General features: G+C 36.2%; 2 protein-coding genes and 1 pseudogene across 6 annotated transcripts; 2 read left to right on the forward strand and 1 right to left on the reverse strand.

The window, feature by feature from the left end:
* Positions 1-6,452: 6,452 nt before the first annotated feature.
* Positions 6,453-8,960, reverse strand: LOC147291253 (rust resistance kinase Lr10-like; annotated as a pseudogene). The gene is made up of 4 exons (XR_015121232.1): positions 8,823-8,960; positions 8,368-8,451; positions 7,928-7,954; positions 6,453-7,842 (listed from the first exon to the last, which is right to left on the reverse strand). The product of XR_015121232.1 is annotated as a rust resistance kinase Lr10-like (transcript).
* A 753-nt stretch (positions 8,961-9,713) lies between these two features.
* LOC147291254 (uncharacterized) lies at positions 9,714-16,050 on the forward strand. 3 transcript variants are annotated; one of them, XM_086237253.1, is made up of 3 exons: positions 9,714-10,529; positions 13,201-13,233; positions 13,518-16,050. In XM_086237253.1, the coding sequence occupies exons 1-3, from the start codon at positions 9,737-9,739 to the stop codon at positions 13,616-13,618; spliced, it is 927 nt and encodes a 308-aa protein (XP_086093379.1). In that variant the 5' UTR covers positions 9,714-9,736; the 3' UTR covers positions 13,619-16,050. The 3 variants fall into 3 exon arrangements, with proteins under 3 accessions (XP_086093379.1, XP_086093378.1, XP_086093377.1); XM_086237252.1 differs by lacking the exon at positions 13,518-16,050 and having other exon boundaries at positions 13,201-13,369; XM_086237251.1 differs by lacking the exons at positions 13,201-13,233; positions 13,518-16,050 and adding an exon at positions 11,304-11,566.
* LOC147291255 (rust resistance kinase Lr10-like) lies at positions 13,496-20,534 on the forward strand. 2 transcript variants are annotated; one of them, XM_086237250.1, is made up of 4 exons: positions 13,496-13,550; positions 18,088-18,120; positions 18,249-18,281; positions 19,099-20,534. In XM_086237250.1, exon 4 carries the CDS (start codon positions 19,131-19,133, stop codon positions 20,208-20,210), a length of 1,080 nt encoding a protein of 359 aa, XP_086093376.1. In that variant the 5' UTR covers positions 13,496-13,550; positions 18,088-18,120; positions 18,249-18,281; positions 19,099-19,130; the 3' UTR covers positions 20,211-20,534. The 2 variants fall into 2 exon arrangements, with proteins under 2 accessions (XP_086093376.1, XP_086093375.1); XM_086237249.1 differs by lacking the exon at positions 13,496-13,550 and having other exon boundaries at positions 17,861-18,120.
* The last annotated feature ends 3,494 nt before the right edge of the window (positions 20,535-24,028 follow it).

Raw genomic sequence — 24,028 nt, forward strand, 5'->3', positions numbered from 1 at the left:
GAATCTGCCTCAGCACTTTTTTGTGGTCACCCCATGGGACTTCCGCTCGGACATCTCTCAGTCAGTAGGGCCATGGATAGTACAGAAGGTGGCTGCCCATATTGGTCAATGTTTTTGTAGGTAGAAAAAAAGTCAAGTTGGCTGGCCAATTTGAGGCGAAGCCTTTGGATCATTCGACTTGTATGCATGTAGACCGGTAGAGTCAAGTTGGAGGCCTTAATCATCATCCATTCAACTTGTATATTGAATGCAATTTTGTGGAATCTAACTAGCAAGAGAAGATAGAGTTATGAGTACCACATAAAGACTCGAAAGAAAATTCAATGGTGTTGTGTTTCCTTTTGCTTGTCGCAGGGTAATTCACTCTAATTAGATAGTGATTGATCAAATGCGATATGCATGTTCATTGAAATTTCTTCATTCTAATCCCTGCAAAATTTATGAGTGTCTCACTCTCACATCAATTAGTGTCAACAACTTATCGATTCTTTTTATAAAGCAGGACTTCTTACTTTTGTCCAATTACTATGCATAAATTAAGTTCATAAAAAGCTCTAAGTATAACAACTATATGATATACATGACTTTAACGCCCACTCACATGTAACCATTTCATGCACTTAAAAAGTGTTATAAATCTGGAGTTAATGACTAATAAGGTCTTAATACACTTTTAGAATACTAATAACCTTGCATACATAATTTTTTAACTTTAAGAACATAAATCATGTCCATAGATGGGAGCTTTACATGATCAATCTCCAATCAATGAGCAGAGCACTAAATCTTACAATTAAAATCTAACATAAATCCAACAAACTAAGTGTCATTTGATTAATCTAAGGGCTCATATTAGTTGGGATCATCAAAAGTATGTCCTACATTAAATGAGTCATGAAGAAACAATGACTATTTCGTGTAGTCCACTTTGTTGAAGGAGGTCTTGAGTTAAAATTTCATGAATGATAGTTGTTGAATAAAAAAAACATGAGTCATTCCAAATAGAGGCATACATTAATTAGAGGAAATGACATGAAGTTTTTTTTTTTTTTAGTTATAGAGGTATGAGAGCAGTTGAAACATGGTTATTAGAATAGAAAAAATTGAATAATTATTTGGAAAAAAAGGTAAAGAAGCCTCATTTTCTAAGAGGTATTCATGTCATGCATATATATAAATGTGAGATACTCATATTAAAATATATTTGTTTGACGATAATATCATGTGATATAGTGGTGTGTGTTACAAATACATGCACCAAATTATAATATATATATATATATATTATGATTTCTGATTTTATTAATTTTTTGCAAGGATGATCTATCAATGAAGATGATCCTTGCAAACGGTTCGGATCGACACAAAATGACTCGTATGGACCCCAACAAGGTCATACCTCAACAAAAATAAGTTGAGGTATACCTCAATAGAAGGAGCCTGTATATATATATATATATATATATGCAGTCTTTTTATCGTCAAGCATGGTGGGTTTTGAAATTTGAAAAAAGCAAAGATCAGACTCATTTTCTACGAGTAACTGGTACTCTATGTCATGCATTAATGTGATCGAGATATTATTATTAGAGGAAGGGACCTAGAGTTTTCTTCTAAGTCAATGGAAAAAGCAAGTCATGAAGTAACATGAAGTTTCAACTTATTTGGAAAAAGCAAGAATTCTAATTTGATTGACGTGAGAGTGAGAATGAAGCATAAATTAGAAGAAACAATCTCAAATTTCCCTTAATAAAGCCTTACAGAGACAAGAGTATCTGATGAATAAAAAAATTTCAACAATCGTCGAAATTCAAAAATTTTCTCGAAATTTTGAAGAAATTTCCACTTTTTTATGTTTTGAATTATTACTAAATCGAAATTGTCAAAAATTTGTTAGAAATTGTCAAAAATTTGTTAAAAATTTCAATTGTTTTAGTCTAAATTTTCAACGAAATTGAAATTCTTTCAAAATTTTCACGTTTTTTAACCCATGAAATCCGAAATTTAATTCTTTACTCTCTATTATATTCTCTAAGAGGTGGTGGCCAGGGTACTCATTGATGTGAGACTTAACTAGAAAAACAAAAAACATAGAATTTTGTTGCAAGTCTTTACGGGGAAGAGTGGTAAGTGCGCACTTGGATTTTAATTAACTTTGGCCGGGTTTGGGTTCTTAGAATATAGGGGCTGTATGATACATTGGTGGGATAGATTTATTGCAAAAGTCACTAAATGGGTCAGTTTTTTCCTAAAGTTTGTCCTATATAGAAAATAAAAAAGCATGGGAAGTCCGGGACGACTTTAATATAATTAATGATACAAACGACATCAAATCACACATGTGTTGATGTATTGTTTTTCTCTCAATAGTGTCAGTCAATCGGCTTAGACTGTAGTGCAATAACACTTGTGGTGTATATGACTGCCGTGTTCCCCTAGCTATTTTGATCCACTTGGTTTTTAAGATTTTCTTTTTTGTTTGGATTGATTAATTGATGTTTATTCGAGTGTGTATAAGTAATTTAGTATGTTTTATGAGATTAAAAAGTTTTAAGATTCAAAATTTTGAGTTTTTTGTTAAGAATATATAGTGTAACTGCATTGTGAAAAAATTATATAATTATAGTGCTCTGCTCATTGATTGGAGATCGATCATGTAAAGCTCCCATCTATAGACATGATTTATGTTCTTAAAGTTCAAAAATTTATGTATGCAAGGTTATTAGTATTCTAAAAGTGTATTAAGACCTTATTAGTCATTAACTCCAGATTTATAACACTTTTTAAGTGCATGAAATGGTTACATGTGAGTGGGCATTAAAGTCATGTATATCATATAGTTGTTATACTTAGAGCTTTTTATGAAATTAATTTATGTATAGTAATTGGACAAAAGTAAGAAGTCCTGCTTTATAAAAAGAATCGATAAGTAGTTGACTTTAATTGATGTGAGAATAAGACACTCATAAATTTTGGAGGGATTAGAATGAAGAAATTTCAATGAACATGTCGCATTCGATCAATCACTATCTGATTAGAGCGAATTATCCTGCGACAAGCAAAAAGAAACACAACACCATTGAAGTTTCTTTCGAGTCTTTATGTGGTACTCGTAACTCTATCTTCTCTGGCTAGTTAGATTCTATAAAATTGCATTCAATATACAACTTGAATGGATGATGATTAAGGCCTCTAACTTGACTCTACCGGTCTACATACAAGTAGAATGATACAAGTATAAAAAAACATGAGTCATTCCAAATAGAGTCATTGTTTTATTTTTTTTAAGTGTTAGTAATTTAAAACGAGTTATTATTTTGTTGACCATTTAATTTTTGTAGGTAAATGGTTTCCCATATACGTACCTAATTTTTTGCAAGGATGATCCTTTAATAGAGACCTAAAAAATAGATGGTTCAGATCGTTGAAATCTTATATAAAGTGGGCCCCATTGAAATATTGTGTAATAATCTAGATCCGTGATTAGTTCTTAATTCCGGATTGGGGTGTGACATATTGTGTCAAAACTTGTGTTAAAAATAGAATGTCACATATTCGCTCCTTTTTTTTTTATTTTTTTTTTTTATATCCTTACATAATAATACATGTTTTTACAAATTGAATAATTATTTGGTATAGCTTAGTGGTATTACACAACAAAAAACCCATTTTTTTAATCGTCTCATTTCTACAGAATTCAATCCCCTCTCACATCCCTCCCATGGCTTTCGTACCCAAACACTAACCCTTCCAATTAATCCCAAAAGCATTTATTCAAATGTACAACAGATCCAACCACTCCTACCCTAACACCAATCATGTTTATATAAGAATTCCTCTGGTATTGTATGATAAATCTTCAAAATATTTTTAGAAACGAAAAACTTTTGTCATAATAATAAGGATTCTCATTTGTTTGAACCAAAATTTTTGCCCATAGGCAAAAATATATTTAGGCTGCAATCTGAAGACTAGAGTGAGTTTGGGTTGAGATTATATGATAGAATCCTTGTGTAGCCTGGATTGAAATGTATTTAGGCCGTGATTTCAGGCCGTCATGTCACAATCTTAGGTCGTCACTAAGTTTAGGCCACGATTTTAGGGCCGAGTTACATCACTCAAGCTGCCACTAAATTTGTGCTGCAATTTCAGGCTGAGTTCTAATACTCAGGCCATCACTAAATTTAGGCCGTAGCCCGACGTCCAAGTAGAGTCAGAAAATGAGATTTGAGATAATTTTTATAAATATTTAGGTTGAATGTGCTTACGGTCATCGACCACATGGACGGCCGTATACGCATAGCAACCTCACCTAATTGATGGCCGTAGCCAAACTTGATCGCGGTCAAGCTATTCCAACTGAGCAAGCGAACAACCTATGTTGACAATGAGGTTTCGACTGTGGTCTATAGAAAGTGATTCAAGAGCATCATGGAAGTCCATTCAATGCCCAAGGACAATGATCCATGGCCGACGGCCTAATTATGAGCTTCCATATTTATTACCAAGATCAAGACCATACTCAAGAAAGATTTCCAGAATTTAATGTCAAAGATTTTATCTTCAAGCCCAAGTTTATTCCAAGCCCACCATGGGAAGAGTTTTGATATTTTTTGGAGACTAAGTCGATAGAAGATAAGGATCTTATCTCATCAAATCTCAGAGATTGAGTTGGAGTTTTCTTTGAGGCCAAGTAATGGCCCGGCACAATAGGGTTGTCATTGAACCTTGTAAATACAAGCAGTTGGAGATGCACGCAACAAGAAGAGCCCCCCCCCCCCCCCCCAAAAAAAAAAAAATCAACACCAAATATCATTCAATCTTTTCAAGCTTCCTAGTTATTATTATTTAGTTTTAGTTTCTCTTCTGTAATAGTTGTTCTTGAGGGATTGAAGTTAATCTCATGATTAATCTCATGAACTTATTAGGATTTTAGTTTTCTTTTCAAGTAGTTTGTAGATCGTTCTTGAGAAGATCTCATGGTTTTCCTCAAGGGTTTAGTGTTCAAAACATTTAGTTTTTCTACAAATTTCTTAGTTTTAATATGAGTGTGATCTTTAATTTGTATATTGTTAGTTTAGATTTTATTTTCCGCACGTAAATTAGGTTTATTGCTTTATTTATTTTCTGCACGTAATTAGGTTTATTTTCTGCACGTAATTAGGTTTATCGCTTTCTTTATCGCTTTCGTATTTTAAAGTAGTGTTAGATTATGCACTTTTATTGTTTACACTCGTAATATTTCTATTAAATCTTTAGGATTACCTTTGTTTTGATTGCACTTTACTTTTCCTGCATCTACTTGTTTATTTTACTTTTTATTTTATTTTTATTTTCATCAATTTTACATCCATCATCCATACATCCATAATCATCCACCAAATCACTTTTATTCCATCAAGCCCTCCTAAAATTCCTTGCATCATCAAGGCAGTGAGAACCCTTGTGACCGAGATCCGTTCCTTCCTCGGTCCACAGTCGTTTGATCGGAAGTTAGATTTATGCGCATATAATCACAATTGTACGCTCGGCTCGCAGCTGCGTATTGGCACGCCTAACGCACACAAAAAGGACGCAGTTTCCTTGATCCGTGGCCTAGTCGATACGTAGCCATTGAGATTTGGAGGCAACCATCATTTCAATTAAAATGTTTAATATAGTTAAATTTATCTTATCATTTACTTTCACGTTAATTTTCACAAGGACTATATTTCCGATCGAGCTTTTGTTATAATATCGTAAAAAACTTAAATTATAGAGAACAAAAATCCAGCCCCAAATTAACCCTAAAAAGTCATCAGAACATAGTATGTGATTCAGATAAATAAAATATTTCTCTTATCTTATTTGGAAGCATAATGTTGATTTTTTTTTTCATTTTGTCATAATATACCCCAAATTGGTCTTTTATTATATTTTAGGGTTATTTTTGCATTTAGGACACATACTTTTGGGGCCAGTTCTAATTTAGGACACATATTTTGGTTTGTCTTAATGTAGGACATAAACTTTTATTTTGTATTAATGAAGGACAATCTGTCACCGTGAGGTCTTTCGTTAAAAAAAGACCACGTGCCAATTACATACACTTTTTTTAGGGGTTAAAACATCATTTCTTATTGGGTTATTTTTGTATTTAGGATGCATACTTTAGGGTTAGTTCTAGTTTAGGAGACATATTTTGGTTTGTCTTAATGTAGGACATAAACTTTCATTTTGTATTAATGAATGACAATCTGTCACCTCTATCAAGTCATAAACTTTGATGGAACTTTGATGGATTGTCCATTAATACAAAATGAAAGTTTATGTCCTATATAAAGACAAACAAAAATGTGTCACAAATTAGAACATACCCCAAATGCATGTGTCTTAAATGGAAAAATAACCCTATATTATACGTTGAATGTTCTTTCATTTTGTTATTTAGCTCCTAGCTTTTGTTATGTTAGAAAATGGATCCTTATAATGGGGATTGAGAAACTTACAAATAGGTTTCAATTAACTCCACAAAAGAAGTAAAAAATAAAAATTAGTTGCAAGTAACAAACATAACATATATATATTTTGATAAAGTAAAAGGGATAATGTATATGTTGGAGGCTTACATATATATGGGTAATGTTTTCTAGCCAGACTGTAGATATAAACCACACGTTTAAAGTCAACCTCACCAATAATTTATACTTACGTACAATCTTGTATGAAAACATGCATCTCTGTACATATTAATTACTCTACTTCCGCAATTGCTTCCAACTCTAGATTCAAGCGTCTTGTAGGGACACTTGCAGTTGTCCGTGTAGATGCAAAAGGATTGGGAGGCATGGTTAAGTTTTCTCCTCCTTCCAACATTTGAACTACCACTTTCATTGAAGGACGATTCACCGGGTTCCATTGGATGCACCAGAGCCCAACAATTGCAAGTTTCTTTGAAATCTTACCATCTCCTTCTTCCCTGCCAATATGGATCCGTAGGGCTTCTCTTTCTTCTAGAAGACTATAGATCCATTCTGGGTAGTAAACTTCATTGGTGGCCTCTGTGGTTGGACTAATATTCTTCCTCCCTCCTACCATTTCAAGCAATAGCATTCCAAAACTATAGACATCGGACTTATAAGACACATTTCCAAAGTTTCTAGAGAACACTTCGGGTGCAATGTAGCCCATGGTCCCCCTAGCTGTAGTCATTGACACTATACTTTGATCCTTGGAACATAACTTGGCCAAACCAAAATCAGATATTTTTGGAATGAAATTTTGGTCTAGCAAAACATTATGAGGTTTGATATCAAAATGAAGGATTCGTTGATTGCATCCTTGGTGGAGATATTCAATTCCTTTTGCTATGCCTAGAGCAATGTCTTGCAACTTATCCCAACCAAGGAAACAATTCTCATCATCTGCTGATGAAATGAAATCCTGCAATGAACCATTGGGTAAGAACTCATAAACCAGAGCTCGTCTATATCCATCAGCACAAAAGCCAACCATATATACGAACCACATTGACATGGTAGATATGACCCATTGTTTCCACTTCATTTATAAACTCTTCCCCATTTCCCTTAGAATTGTTGAGGAGTTTCACAGCAACAAAGAATTCAGATGAAAGCTTCCCTTTAAAAACAGTTCCGTAGGCTCCTTCTCCTAGCTTGTCCTTGAAATGATTTGTAATCCTCTTAAGATCTGCATAGGAATATCTACTTGGTTTGAGAGCTTTGTAATCCTCTAGAAATCTTTCAATTTTTAATTGATTCTCCTTTTCCTTTCTATCAAAGCCATAGACACGAAAGGCTGCAATCATCAGTAGTGACAGAATTAGTGAACCCACGGTTGCACCTGCAAAAAATAATCCTTGAGTAAATATATATCCCCGGCGTCTTCTTGACTTGAAACAAAGTAAAAGACTAGTTAGACAACTCACAGGCAGCCACTAATTTCTTTGTTTTACCTGAAAAAGACAATGAAAAAATAAACTGTCAAGCATGTTTGTGAATTTAAGTAGTGATAATTGCAGGAAAATCAATTTCCTGATCTTCTACTCATACACTCTTGAATCTTGATTAAGAAAAAACAAACAAAGGCAACCTCAGCAGAGGATCTTGATCCAAATTGATCAGTTAAATATCTTAATTTAACAAACGTAACATGAAACTAACATGAGTACCATAACCATATTCAGTTTACAAGTTTATCCGGTTCCCAAAACAAGTAAGCAACATGAATGTCCATATGCCTATATTTCAATTTCATGATAGCAGGACGATCACCCAGCAGAAAGTGTTAATATCATCATGAACAAATATGCTTGCATGTAATTACCTGTAAGACTTTAGCAGAATATATATATCATGTGACCCTTACTTGGTTTCGTTAAGTGAACACATTGAATTTCACTTGTGGTGCCATCGTTCTTCAATGTACACTTGCTGCCCTTTGCTTCACATTCTGTACAATTTGGTTTAGACCATTTCAAATGATGAGCATCTCGGTGCAGATAAATCGGCACTGATAAAACATCATACATCTTTGTACAAGACAGTAAGGACGGAAAGTCTTCCATAGAGCTGAAAGAATGAACGGCATAAGTTTTGTAGCCCCGGCCACTAAGGCAGGGGACTTGACTATATATATCTCTTTCATCAGGACAGTGGAATAAGGTTATGTTCGCTGTTATTGGTTCATAGAAATAGAAGGGGGAGTTTGGCATGTAGGGGATTTCTAAAGGCTTTACCAGCACACAATGATCTGAGTCATGTAGTTGGATTGTCTGATTCTTATAATCTATGCGCTTGACAAAGAATTTTACTAGTACTAACCCTTGCTCATGAAAAATGGTCGGCACATGTCCGCGACGACGGAATGGCAAATGGATAGCCAGGCTATGATCGTGCTCACACTGGGATTGTGTGCATGCATTTTGGGTTGCTCCAAAGAAAGCCATTAACAATATGCAAAAGTAAGAGATGAGCATTTGCTGGATTTCTAAGGTAATACTGCCCATCATTAATTTCTTGTAAGCAGCTAGCTTAGCTAATTGTGTCGATATCTAAATCAAATTTAGTGGGTGGGTTGGATATGTCTAATATAGGCTATATAGCTAAGCATCAAGTTTGGGAGGGAAAGTCTCATGAAATGGTGCTTTGATAATGAAATCGTCAAGCTCAGACTACTAAAATGGCGTTAAATTATTAATTACCATTCACTGACCGAGTATTTGACATCATAATCACAAGACTTTCCTTTTGTGCAAGTTCACCGAAGGTGTCCGCTCTCGTGACCAACGAATCGAATAATGATTGGTTGTATCCGATACACCGTAACGTGGTATAACTAATTCAATGTGTAAGAGTATTATTGAACGGTAAAATTATATATATTAATAGGGTATTGTATTAATAATATCCACCAATATTATAACACATTAGATTGGTTACACAAAATAATTTTTTCAACCAACCACTCGTATATAACATGTTTATCTTGCCTATTTCCACCCTGCCATTATTGACTGACCGAGTATTTGACATCATAATTGCAAGACTTTCCTGTTGTGCAAGTTCACCGAAGGTGCCTGCTCTCGTGACCAACCACTTATTTATAAGATGTTTATAATTGTCACGTTACTCAAACCCCCGTCCTCTCTCTCTCTCTCTCTCTCTCTCTCTCTCTCTCTCTCTCTCTCTCTCTCTCTCTCTCTCTCTCTCCTCCTCCTCCTCCCCTCCCTCCCTCCATGGGAATAAATGGAAGGTCTTCCTTCAGCTTGTTTGCGTGGGTTTTAATTGTTGCCTCTCTTGTTATAGTCTTTTCGGGCGAAACTTGTAACGCGAAGGTTGATCCTAAGTGTACCCCTTCTTCCTGCGGCCATATCGATTACATCAGCTCCCCTTTCCGACTTCAACACGATCCAAGGCACTGCGGCAAGTCACAGTATACTCTGTCCTGTGAGAACAACATCACAGTATTAGACCTACCTTCTGGTAAGTACCACGTACAGGCAATCAACTACAATAACTTGACGATCCGAGTTGTTGATCCAGGCCTTGACAACAACAATTGCTCCTCCATTCCTCGTTATGCATCATATCCACCCCCTGATACTTTAATTGGAGATCTGCATTATATGGATAATCCAGATCCAACACATGTTTCTTCAACGGGTATATGTTTCTTCAAGTGCCCCAATCCTGTGAATTCTTCTCTGTACGTGGACACAGCTCCATGCATTAGTACTATTAGTACTGGCACTTCTCTGTCCCAACCAAAAACATATGGTTATGTTACGGTTGGCTATATGCCAGCAGGGCATTTGGTTGAGGGTTGCAGTTCTGAATGGGTTTCTGTGACGTCCTCGCAATATTTTCCCAGGGAGACCTACAACTTCTCTGAGGACTACACCAACAACGCTTCTTATAAATACATAGACATACACAACGCATTGGTTTTCGGCTTTGAGCTTGGATATGAGCCACTTTTTGCTTGCCCTTTCCCCTTCGAGGATAAATGTTTTAATCACACTATCCCAGGTGCGTCAATTCTTGAATATCTTTTTGGCACGTGTCAATTTGCTTTCCCATTGCAAAATTACAATTCTTTTCTTTAGATTTGGGATTTTTTTAAAGTCCATTATAGAAAATAAAGAGAGCTACTATTTGCACACCCTTTTTTTTCTTTTTGTACACTCCTATTAGAAAAAAAAAACTCAAAAAAAAAAAAGACAATAAACCCCCTCCCTTCTTTCCCTCTCTTTTTTCTCTTGTTCACATCCCCCTTCCCCTGTTTTTTTTTTTTCTTCTTTTTCTTCTCCAACCTTCCCCTAGCCAGCCCCTCCACCCAACCCACCTAGCCCCTCAACCCCTCACCCGACCCACCCCTCCCTCCCTCCCCCTCCCCCTCCCCATCCCCCTCCGGCCTCCCCCCTCCACCCAACCCACCTAGGCCTCCAGCCCCTGCACCAACCCCCCCAGCCCCTGCACCACGAAAACAGCCACCACCACTACCACATTCTTCTCTCTCTCTCTCTCTCTCTCTCGCCCAAGCAAATAGAAAAAAAAAAGGGTGGCAGGTGGTTCGGCAGACCAGTGCCGAACCCGTCGGTTTCGTTCGACAGGTAACCGCCGAACAAACTAGGTTCGTTCGGCGGTTACCTGTCGAACGAAACAGACGGGTTCGGCACTGGTCTGCCGAACCACTGCCACCTTTTTTTTTTTTTTTTTTCTGCTTGGGCGAGAGGTGAGACCACCACCGGTCACCTCCTCATTTTCTCTCCTCTCTCCATTTCTCTGTCTTGTCTCTAACAGAGCCAAGCTGCTGCCAGCGCCACTCCCGCGTCGCACCGTTGAGCTTCCACCCCGGAGAAGTGCCCAGCTGCTCCATCGACGATGCGACCAGGCAGTTGGGCGGGCGGGTGTTTGAGCTCAGTGCTGCACAAGGTGGCTGGAAGGAGTTGGAGCCGGCAGTTGGGCTTCGCGGAGCTTGCAGGAGAGGTGGTGTTGCGGGGAGGTGGAGTCGCGAGAGAGAGAAAGGGAGCTAGGAGAGAGAATGTGACGGGGAGGTGGTGCTGCCGGGGAAGAGAGAGGGAGAAAGGTGGTGCAGGGAGGGTGCGGGAGAGATGGGCTGGGTGGGTCGGGTGAAACGGGGGGAGGGAGTGAGGTGGTGCTGCTGCATGCGGGGAGGAGAGAGAGGGATTGAGGAGGGTGGCCGGTGCTGCATGCAGGGAGGTTGGTCGGAGAGGGAAGGGGTTGAGGGGCTGGGTGGGTTGGGTGGGTTGGGTGGAGGGACTGGCTGGGGGAGGGTTGGAGAAGAAGAAGGAAAAAAAAAAAAAAAACAGGGGAAGGGGGGTGTGAACGAGAGAAAAAAGAGAGGGAAAGAGGGGAGGGTGTGTAATGAAATGAGGGTATTTTGGTAATGGGTTGGGTGTGTGATGAGAGGTTTTGAATTTGAGGTAAGTGTGTGGGGTGTGTAGGAGAAAAAAAGAGAAAAAGGGTGTGCAAAAAGAAAAAAAGGGGTGTGCAAATAGCAGCCCTCAAAATAAATTATTTTTAAGATCCACTGTCAAAAAATAAGTCCCAATATAGTATACTTTAATGAAAATCATATGAAAAAATGCACCGGCATCGTGCCCAGTACACGAAAAATTATTTTGTGTATCCGATATACTGTTACGTGGTGTAACCAATCTAACGTGTCATAATATAAGTGAATATTATTAATACTATATCCATACTAATATAAATATACCGTCAAATAATATTCTTACATGTTGAATTGGTTACACCACGTGATGGTGTATCGGATACACCCAATATTTTTTTCCAATGCACCCAACCTTTTTTTTTTTTTTTTCACATCTCCCAGCTTATGTAGTATCATCTGATTCACTTTTTCACATTGCACAATCTTTTGTACATGTCACATATGTATATAATGGTTGAAGAGATATGTATATAATGGTTGAAGATAGTATAACTTAATATAAAATTTTAAAATTATAAGTAACAAAGTCTCCCAGCACGGGCTATATTTACCCCCGAATCCGTACAAACTTAATACGTACCTAAATTTTGGTCATTTTTATTTCTACTCGATAGTAGATAAGTGGCCAAATAATCATTCTATTACATTTTTTCAAAACTTTCATATTTGACTTTTAATTTCCTTGAATTTTTACAAATATCCATCTAAGGGGTACTGGCAGTGTACGGGTCTCCAACGAGAAGGGAGGAGGGCCGGCTGGATTGGGATTGCTAGACGGGGATTTTTCAATTTGTTTCATTTATTTTTTAGCCAATTAATATAGTCTTGTGTTTTTTTCTTTCAAAATAAGGATTACGAAAAAAGAAGTTCGATATATATATATTTTTTTATGGGTTAATTTAGGCAAATGCAAATGCAGGAGACGAGTAAAACTTCAGGTATGAAGAGTGAAGAAGCTCCTTAAGAAAACATATGCTCTATTAGAAATCAATAGGTTAAGTGTGCAGATGTGGCACCTCTTAACCCATTTCCATTCTTTGATTGTTAGGATTGATAGTGGGTACCATCGAGTTAGGTGGGATGCTGATCCAGAATGAATCATTGCACCAATATCCATATTCGACTCCGAAAGCAATATTATATATTAATTTTGTTTTTCTTAGCAAAGGCATCAGAACTTGATTTAAGTGTGCCAATGTTGTTTTTTCTTTGTCATTGTAGGTTTTTTTGGATATCTTTGGGCTGGCATTCGCGGTAAGCATCTATCTCTCTCCAAAAGTTATTTTTATTTATTTTTATCTAGTATACGGAATTTTATAGTGGAGAAAAATGAATTTGGGACAAAGAAAGATAGGTGTAGACATTGAATGAAATATATATGCTTTATAATCAGAATGTGATTTTATAATCAGGGCACATAAAAATGAGATAAAATTGCTGTATATATATTGTGGCTGCCATATGTATATATCAGACTTTTATTGTAAATTCTATTGACTAAGTGGACTAATTTTGTTTCTTATTTTTTGTCACTGTAGATCTCACTAGTTCTGGACGCACAGTTTGTATCCGTAAGAAATCTCTCTTCAAAAGTATTTTACTTTTTAAGTTACAAGCTTACATGACAATTAGTTGTTAGTGGATAAAAATGAACTTGGGACTACGTACCCGACTGGGGGATGGTTACCACATGCACTCCAAAACGTAGGGGTGGGTTCGGTTCGGATATCGAACCAAGAACCCAAAACCGGCAATCGACCGGACCCCCCTCAGATGGCCCTTTTGGTTACCGAGATCGAAACCGGAATGCCAGTAACTCGGTTGGACCGGCATTTCTAGTTGGCTCGGCTCAGTATGGGCCTTGACCGACATGGTGCGGCGAGTGGATGGCGAGAGGGCAGTGAGACAGAGGGTTTTTAGTTTTAAGCAACAACCCAATCCATTTATATAATTAGATGGAGAATGAAGAGATGATAAACTTTGATACTTGGGTCGATGGAAAATACCACCAGAATTTGAAGAAATCCAGCGAGGAAGGCGCGGCTTGGAGTGGTGATTTCGTCACGTGGGGAGGCCGGCTAGGCTGGGTGGCGGCTAGGTTGTGTTGGCGCCGGCTTGGGGAGTCAACCAATGGCCTTGGATTGATGGGAGGTGGCCAGCGACGGTGAATCCTGGCCGGGCAGGGTCGCGCGCAAGGAGAGAGAGTGAGAGAGAATGAGAGAGGAAAGTGGTTTCAGAGAAAATAAAGAGGAAGAAAAGAAAAAGGATGAAGGTGGGGCATTGGGCAATGCACACGCACAGAGAAAAGGGGGTGGGGAAACAAACCTTTTTGGTTTTAGAGAAGTATAAAAAAGAATGGGGAAGAAAGAGAAAATAAAAAAATTAGTATTTTAGTAAGGGGGACTTAGAGTCCAGTCCATTTTATGTGTCTTTCTTAGATTAAGACTGGCAGTGATTTAGGGTTTTTAATTAAGCTATTTTATTTTTCTTCTTTAATGCCGCCCAAAATCTTGGAGTTAAAATCTAACATGCAGCCTCTACAAAGCCCATTCTACACTCTATGAGGAAAAATACCCTTCAAATAGGGAGAAATACTCTTCAAATTAGGGAAAAACTTTATTATGAATTAAAATGATTTTATTATAAATTAAAAGGACTTTATTATAAATTAAAATGATTTTCTTATAAATTATTATGAATTAAAAGGATTTTCTTATAAATTTTAAAACACCTACAGTCTCTATCTAAAAACTATTTTTCTAAAGAACCTAAGTCTAATTATCTCTTTTAGTAATTTAGACATTAGGGTATTTTGGGGTTTGAGGTTTGGAGTTTTTACTTTTTATTACATATGTTTTATAATTTATATACAACATATTTTATATAATACATTTTTATACCTTAAAATACCTTTTTATACATTTCTATGCCCTAAATCCATTAAAAATTTAGACAGTAGGGTATTTTGGGGTTTGGAGTTTTTACTTTGTATTACATATGTTTTATAATTTATATAAAACATATTTTATATAATACATTTCTATACCCTAAACATTTATATAGACTATAGTTATTAGTTATAGACTATTTATCATGTTATACCATACTAAACATCTATATAGACTATAGTTATTAGTTATATACCAACTATAAATTATTGAATTATTATCAATTATAGTCTTAGGGTATATGGTATATCAGTATAGGATATAATAAGCCTTATAAGGTATAAGATTTAAAACTTTTAAAATACACAATAGGGTTTAGGGTATGAGATATAGGAATATGATATAGGATTTAGTATTTAGTTTATAGTTATATGATATACATTGTTTAGGATATGGTATAATATTAGTTTAGTGTATTTTTAATTAGTTTTTATATAGAAATGTATTATATAAATTAAAAAACATATAAATTATTAATTATAGGGTTTAGGGTATAGAAAGGGTTTAGGCTTTATAAATTTATATATTTTTTATATAAATTATAGAAATGTATATAAATGTATATAGAAAGGTATTTTAGGATATAAAAATATATAAAAATGTAATATTTAAATTAAATGTTATATATACTTGGTTCAGTTTGGTAAACCGACGATTTTAGGATATGAGAATCGAAACCGGAACCGAACATACCGGTTCGGTTGGGAAGCTGATATCTCGGTACGGTTTCTCTCCGGTACAGTTATTCTCGACATTGGTTGGAGCGTTTTTGGGTACGATCTCGATTTTTTTGTCAAACTGACCCAGCCCTACCAAAAAGTACCTTTTTATTAAAAAAGAAAAGAAAAAGGGAACAATGATATTAATTGTACTAGATAGACTTAACCACCCAGCATTATGTCATTGTGTCTGAACATTTTGAAATAAGATTAAGTGAGATTTATAGTTCAGTTCATTTTATGAGCCTTTCTTAGAATAAGACTGGTAGTGATTTAGGATTTTTAATTAAGTCTTTTTATTTTTCTTCTTTGACGACTTTATGTTAGGTTTTAATTCTAACATTTTGGGATATAGTGATTTAGGATTTTTAATTAAAATCCTTTTATTTTTTTTTTTGACAGCTTTATGTTAGGTTTTAACTCTTAGGTTTTAACTCTAAGATTAAGTATATAGTCATATATGATATATTTATGGTTCAATTGAAATAATTATATTAATTATAATATATAAATTAAAAAACATATAAATTATTAATCATAGGGTTTAGGGTATAGAAAGGGTTTAGGGTTTATAAATTTATATATGTTTTATAAATCATAAAAATGTATATAAATGTATTATAGAAATGTATTTTAAGGTATAGAAAATTAGAAATGTATAAAATTGTATTATTTTAAATTAAATGTTATATATATTTGGTCCGGTTCGGTAAACCAACGGTTTTAGGATCTGAGAATCAAAACCAAAATCGAACATGCCGGTTCGGTTGGCAAATCGATATCTCGGTACGGTTATTGTCGGCATCGATTAAGCCGGTTTCGGGTTCGATCTCGGTTTTTCAGTCAAACCGACCTAACCCTAAATGCGGGAAGAATGGAGATGATGCGCAATCTTGTCACATATCTGAGCTTGGGTAAGTAGTCCTAAGTGCTAAGAAACACGTTAATTAGGGATAATATTTTTTGATAATCCTCATTGAAACCACACTGTGGTATATATTCAGAGAGCTAGGTCAAGATTATAGGAAGGAATCACTATACAATTACTATAATCACTAATGTGACGGATCCAGGAATTTTATCACGGGGGGTCAAACCATTCAAACATTTTGTCGAACAGGTTGTGGACGTGCTTGCAGGTGGTAATTTCGGGGGGTCAAACCAGTGATTTTGGCAAGGGTTTTCCGGTCGGCGGGTGGTTAGGCGACCATTCTTGTCCCTTAGTGGATCCGTCTATGATCACCACCAGTAAATTTCTAGTCCTAATTACAAGCAGTTGACTTTCTGACTAATTAATTACATTAATTAGATGGTTGACTCATGCCAACACTCCCCATCAAGTCGGTGCGTGAATATCGCACATGCCCAACTTGACAAGTGAGTCTATAAACACCTTGTTAGCCACTGCTTTAGTAAATACATATGTTAGTTGATCCTTGGACTTCACAAATGGAAAAGTAATAATTCCACCCTCAAGCTTTTTTTTGATAAAATGTCTGTCAATCTTTACATGTTTAGTTAGATCATTTTGAACAAGGTTATGAGCAATGTCTATGGCTGACTTATTATCACAATATAGATTCATTGCTACTCTTGGTTTAAAATCCAAGTCAGTTAGCAAGTTTTTCAACCAGAGTAACTCACATACCCCAAATTCCATATTTCTATACTCAGCTTCGGCACTTGATCTTGCTACTACTGGTTGCTTCTTACTCCTCTAAGTCACAAGGTTTACACCTACAAAGGTGAAGTATCCTAAGGTAGATCTTCTGTTGTCATCTGAACCTGCCCATCAGCATCAGTATAGCTTTCAACCTTCATGTGACTATGATTAGAGAACAATAGACCTTTTCTTGGAGTAGATCGACTTCAAATATCTCAATATTCGCTCTACAGCATCCATGTGAGGTTTGCTTGAGTCATGCAAGAACTAACTCACCACACTTACTGCATATGCAATATCTGGTCTGGTATGAGATAAATAAATCAGTTTTCCCACAAGTCTCTAGTATCTCCTTTTATCAATAAAAGATGCACTCAAACACTCAAATAACTTATGAGTTTGCTCAATAGGAGTATCAATTGGCTTACACCCAAGCGTCCATGTTTCAAATAACAAATCAAGGATATATTGTTAAGCTTACAAAGCACAGAGACCTGAATATGTGACTTGTTAAGATGAGCATGAAGTCTAGGTCATTTTTACAAGCCCAATACTAGAAGGAATTCTCTACAAGCCTTTGAAGGACAACCATTGCTCATTAAAACAAGTACACCTGATACATTAACAAAATAATAAGCAAGGTCAATTGAGTGACCTTAAGTTGCTGTTTATTTTTTTCATCAAGTTATTGCATAGTTTATTATGGTGTATTTGGGCTTGCACTTCTCAAAGTTATTCAAGTCTTTGATTTTGTTCACTTGTGGTGTATTTCTCGCAGGTTATCGAGGAGTGATCCTCGTTAACAATATTGGTAAGAGCTTATATTTCTGGCATATAACCATGTCTTTGACTTTGTTCACTTTTCAAGCTTATAGTTATAATTATCTTCAATTTTGTTAACTTTTGTTATTTTGCTCACTTCTGTTATATTTCTTTCAGATGTACGATTGGCGCCACTTCTCATTGGCACAGGTAAGAGCTTATATGGGTAGTGTTATACTTACCAAATTATTTTTTGGGTCCATTAGATATAAGGGTGGGACCACTAATATATATATTGTTGGCCTAAAGGACAAGTCCAAAATATTTAATTGCAGGCCAAAACTGCCACGTACCGTTGCATTTGCCTCTGCGGCAGATGCATCTACCTCTGGGGAAGATGTATCTGCCTTTGTGGGAGATGCATCTGCCCCTATGAATGATGCATTTGCAATTTTTTCCTTCGCGGTAGATGCATATGCCATTTTGTCCTTTGCGGGAGATGCATATGTCATATTGTTTTTTGTGGAAGATGCATCTGTCATTCTGTCCTTTACACCAACTTATTAAGATATGGTTTTTCTCACAAATTCTATTAGTAGTTTGTACTAGTATTGAATTTTCTATTTTTTTTTTTGAACTTTTTTTTTTGAACTTTTTCACAGAATAATGTTTATTTATTTAAATTTAGATCCATGCTGAACCTAAGATACTGACATGATCATGCATGTGGTGAACATTAGTTGACTGTAGCATTATTAGTTGGAACTTGTGTTTATGTTTTTGGCACATATTTCTCTTATTCGACACGAAAAACAATAGATCACATTGGAAACAAGAGAAAGATAATAACCCCATACTAATAGCTAGCTAGCAAGCAATATATTACCCAATTTTTATTAAAATAATTTGATACCTACTAAAGCATGTGATTTGATCCAAGGCATAGTTCAAACAAACAAAATGTTTAATGCAGGAGCAAGAAACAAATTTATTTACTCATGATTATTTTGGTGATGTTCCTATACAGGACTGAAATTTATAATTGGAGGCCCATTTGTGATGGCGCTTTTGATCTATAAATGGCGAAGAAGACACCTTTCAATGTATAGCACCATTGAAGACTTTCTTCATGGTGATAATAACTTGAAGCCAATACGGTATAATTATTCAAACATTAAGAAGATGTCAAATAGATTCAAGGATAAGTTGGGTGAAGGAGGCTATGGTTCTGTATTTAAAGGAAAATTACGCAGTGGCCGTTTTGGAGCAATTAAGATGTTGAGCAAGCCCAAAGCTAATGGCCAAGACTTCATGAGTGAGGTAGCTACAATCGGGAGAATTAACCATGTTAATGTGGTGCAACTCATTGGCTATTGTGTCGAGGGATCAAAACGTGCTCTAGTATATGACTTCATGCCTCATGGGTCTCTTGATAAATACATTTATTCAAAAGAAGGAAGTATCCTCTTAAGTTGCAAGCAAATGTATGAGATTTCTCTTGGAGTGGCTCAAGGGATTGAATATTTACATGAAGGTTGTGACATGCAAATTCTGCATTTTGATATCAAGCCTCATAACATTCTTCTTGATGAAAATTTCGTCCCAAAGATTTCTGACTTTGGGCTTGCAAAATTATATCCAACAGATAATAGCATTGTCTCTTTAACGGCAGCAAGAGGAACAATGGGATATATGGCTCCAGAGTTGTTCTATAAAAATATTGGTGGCGTCTCATACAAAGCTGATGTGTATAGTTTTGGAATGTTGCTGATGGAAATGGCAAGCAAAAGAAAGAATTTAAATGCAATGGTAGAGCATTCAAGCCAAATCTACTTCCCGTCATGGGTGTACGACCAATACAACGAGGGAAAGGATTTGCAGATAGGTGATGTTACAGAGGAGGAAAGAAAAATAGTGAAAAAGATGGTTGTAACTGCCTTATGGTGTATTCAATTGAAGCCAAGTGATCGTCCTTCAATGAACAAAGTCATACAGATGCTCGAAGGAGATGTTGAAGGCCTAGAAATTCCTCCGAAGCCTTATTTGTGCCCACAAGAGATTCCTGTCTTGGATATTCAAGATAATTTGAATCCAACATGTTCTAACGTAGAGCTGACATTTACTATGTCAGCTAGGTGATGATCAGCATTCAAACAATTTGAATATCAATGTAAGTTTACTTGTTACGATGGGTCAGGAAAGGTACTTAGCCTTATCTTTATATAATGAACAACGACTACTTAATTATATAAATATTTTGAAACATGAGTCTTTGCTATGATTTTGTCTATCCATTATGCAGATGCAGGGATTGTAAAAAATGAAATATGGCAGACATAAGTGGAACTAGAGATATCCATTGGTTTACCAGAAACTAATATTGATATTAATTCCATGTATATTATACCTATATATGTCATTGAGTATATATAGGAATTCCATCTACTCGGAATTAATTTCTTATTCTCTTCCTTCTGTTCTACTTCTTATGAACTCTATCATCCATGAATTAGTAGATGGACTCTCTGGAGCTGCCTTGTTTGTTAATTGGACATGAATTGAGGTTTTGGTTATCACCATATCTGCTGAAGGAATAAAATCTGTGAACAATTTTGTATGCTCTTCTAATTAAACCCATTAGCACGGAAGCCAATCTACCAAACGAACTAGATTGACATGGTGGATAATGATATGAGACATGACTCATATGACCCATTGTTCCCACTTCCTTGAGTAAATGTCACCCTGGGGCCAATTTTATTTGAGTGATCCATTTTAGATATAACATATATGAATTTTAAAATTAATAAAAGATCTACATTGTGGGCTGCATGGGCTATTTTCTTTTTCTTTTTCTCGCATGGGCTGTATGTTTTATACTCGGCTTATCCCCAATTTCAACCTCAATTCACCTACACAAAAATGTAACTCAAGCCCATTCCCTAATAGCCAGTCTATCATATAACCATCCTAGCAGTCCATTTACATTCAGCAGCCCAATAACTAATAGCCTATCCAGTAAGTGATCTATATATCTTAGTGGCCCAGTCTCTCATCACTCACTTTTGTTGTATATATTTCTCACAGATTATCCGTTATCGAGTACTCCTCATTAACATTGGTATGAGCTTTCTATTTCTTGCATATAATCAAGTCTTTGACTTGGTTCACTTTTTAAACTTAAAGTTAGGATCTATGGAACAATTACTTAGAAGTATATTTTGTGCAACAGCCCTTCCTATCTGATAGAAAAGGATCCCATGATCCTAAACCGATCTTATAATTAATCTTTAATTTTGTCAACTTTTGTTAATTTGTATCTTATTTCTTGCAGATCAACCAACGATGGGCACCACTCATTGGCACGGGTAAGAACTCATTGTTACACTCACCAAATTTATTTTCAAATTAATTTTTTTTTCCAAAATAATGGGAGAGAATTTAAATTTAGAGATAATTAAGTTTGGATTCTTTAGAAAAACAGTTTTTAGATGGAACTCTAGAGTGTTTTAAAATTTATAAGAAAATCTTTTTTTATTCATACTAAAGTCATTTTAATTTATAAGAAAATTTTTTTAATTCATAATAAAGTTCTCTCTTGATTTGAAGGGTATTTCCCTTTCTAGGGTATAGAGTGGACTTTGTAGAAGCTACATGTTAGATTTCCCCTCCAGTCCATTTGAAGGGTATTTCCCCTCCTAACATAAAGCCGTTAAATAAGAAAAATAAAATGACTTGATTAAAAACCCTAAATTATTACCGGTTTTAGTCTAAGAAAGACTCATAAAATGGACTGAACTCTAAGTCTCCCTTTAATTTATTTAAATATAAACCCACCCTAAACCTAATGGTAATTCTAGCCTTATTAGTTGGAACTCATATAGATCCATTCAAGTAAAGATATCTTTACTTTAAGAAAAGTAAGAAAATCTTCTTACTGAAGGAATAAAATATGTGAACAATTTTGTATGAACTCGATCATAAACAAGTGCTCTTCTAATTAAACCCATCAGCATGGAAGCCAATCTACCAAACGAACTAGATTGACATGGTGGATAATGATATGACCCTTTGTTCCCACTTCCTTGAGTAAATATCACCCGGGGGCCAATTTTATTTGAGTGATCCATTTTAGATATAACATATATGAATTTTAAAATTAATAAAATATCTACATTGTGGGTTGCATGGGCTGCAGCCCATGCAATTTGCTTTTTCTTTTTCTCGCATGGGCTATATGTTTTATACTCGGAGGGGACTATTCAGACCACCCAAAACTACTGAGTTGACCACCTCATTAATTTTTTGCCCATTTTTTCTTATTTTGCCCCTGCATTAAAAAAAAACTCAGTTTTCCAATTTTGGCCGGCGCAAACCCATCCCTCCCCACCGCCAGCGCAACCCCACCCCTCCCCTTCGCCGGTCGACCCCACCCCTCCTCATCGCCAGCGCGACCCACCCACCCCTCCCCTTCGCCCGATCTCCCTTATCTCTCTCTTCCCTCTCTCTGTCTTCTTCTCTCTCTCCCCTCTCTCTGCCTCCCTCCCTCATCGGACCACCATGGGTGGCCGATGCGACCCTCGATCTGGAGGTCTATGGGGTCGCGCCGGCCACCCATGGTGGTTTGGTGAGGGAGGGAGGCAGAGAGAGGGGAGAGAGAGAAGAAGGCAGAGAGAGAGAAGGGAGATCGGGCGAAGGGGAGGGGTGGGTGGGTCGCGCCGGCGATGGGGAGGGGTGGGGTCGACCGGCGAAGGGTAGGGGTGGGGTCGCGCCGGCGGTGGGGAGGGGGTGGGGTTGTGCTGGCGGTGGGGATGGGTGGCCGGCCAAAATTGGCAAAATGTGTTTTTTTTAATACAGGGGCAAAATAGGAAAAAATGGGCAAAAAATTAATGGGGTGGTCAACTCAGTGGTTTTGGATGGTCTAAGTAGCCTCCCCCTTTATACTAGGCTTATCCCCAATTTCAACCTCAATTCATCTACAAAGAAATGTAACTCAAACCCATTCCCTAATAGCCATTCAATCATATAACCATCCTAGCAGTCCATTTACATTCAGCAACCCAATAAGTAATAGCCTATCCATTAAGTGATCTATATATCTTAGTGGCCCAGTCTCCCATCACTCACTTTTGTTGTATATATTTCTCACAGATTATCCGTTATCGAGTACTCCTCACTACCATTGGTATGAGCTTCTATTTCTTGCATATAATCAAGTCTTTGACTTAGTTCACTTTTTAAACTTAAAGATAAGATCTATGAGGCAATTACTTAGAAGTACATTTTGTGCAACAGCCCTTCCTATCTAATAGAAAAAGATCCCATGATCCTGAACCGATCTTATAATTAAACTTTAATTTTATCAACTTTTGTTAATTTGTATCTTATTTCTTGCAGAACAACCAACGATGGGCACCACTCATCGGCACGGGTAAGAACTCATTGTTACACTCAACAAATTTATTTTGTAATTATTTTTTTTTTAACAAAATCATGGGAGAGAATTTAAATTTAGAGATAATTACGTTTGGGTTCTTTAGAAAAACAATTTTTAGATGAAACCCGAAAGTGTTTTAAAATTTATAAGAAAATCTTTTTTAATTCATAATAAAGTCCTTTTAATTTATAAGAAATTTTTTTTAATTCATAATAAAGTTCTCCTTCAATTTGAAGGGTATTTCCATTTCTAGAGTATAGAGTGGGTTTTGTAGAAGCTGCATATATGGTAGGTTTCCCCTCTAGTCTATTTGAAGGGTATTTCCCCTCCTAACATAAAGCCGTCAAATAAGAAAAATAAAAGGATTTGATTAAAAACCCTAAATTACGTACTACCGGTCATAGTCTAAGAAAGACTCATAAAATGGACTAAACTCTAAGTCTCCCTTTAATTTATTTAAATATAAACCCATGCTAAACCTAATGGTAATTCTAGCATTATTAGTTGGAACTCATATATA

This window comes from Dryas octopetala, chromosome 3 (genome assembly GCF_963921425.1).
Source record: "Dryas octopetala chromosome 3, drDryOcto1.1, whole genome shotgun sequence".
Taxonomy (NCBI): Eukaryota; Viridiplantae; Streptophyta; class Magnoliopsida; order Rosales; family Rosaceae; genus Dryas; species Dryas octopetala.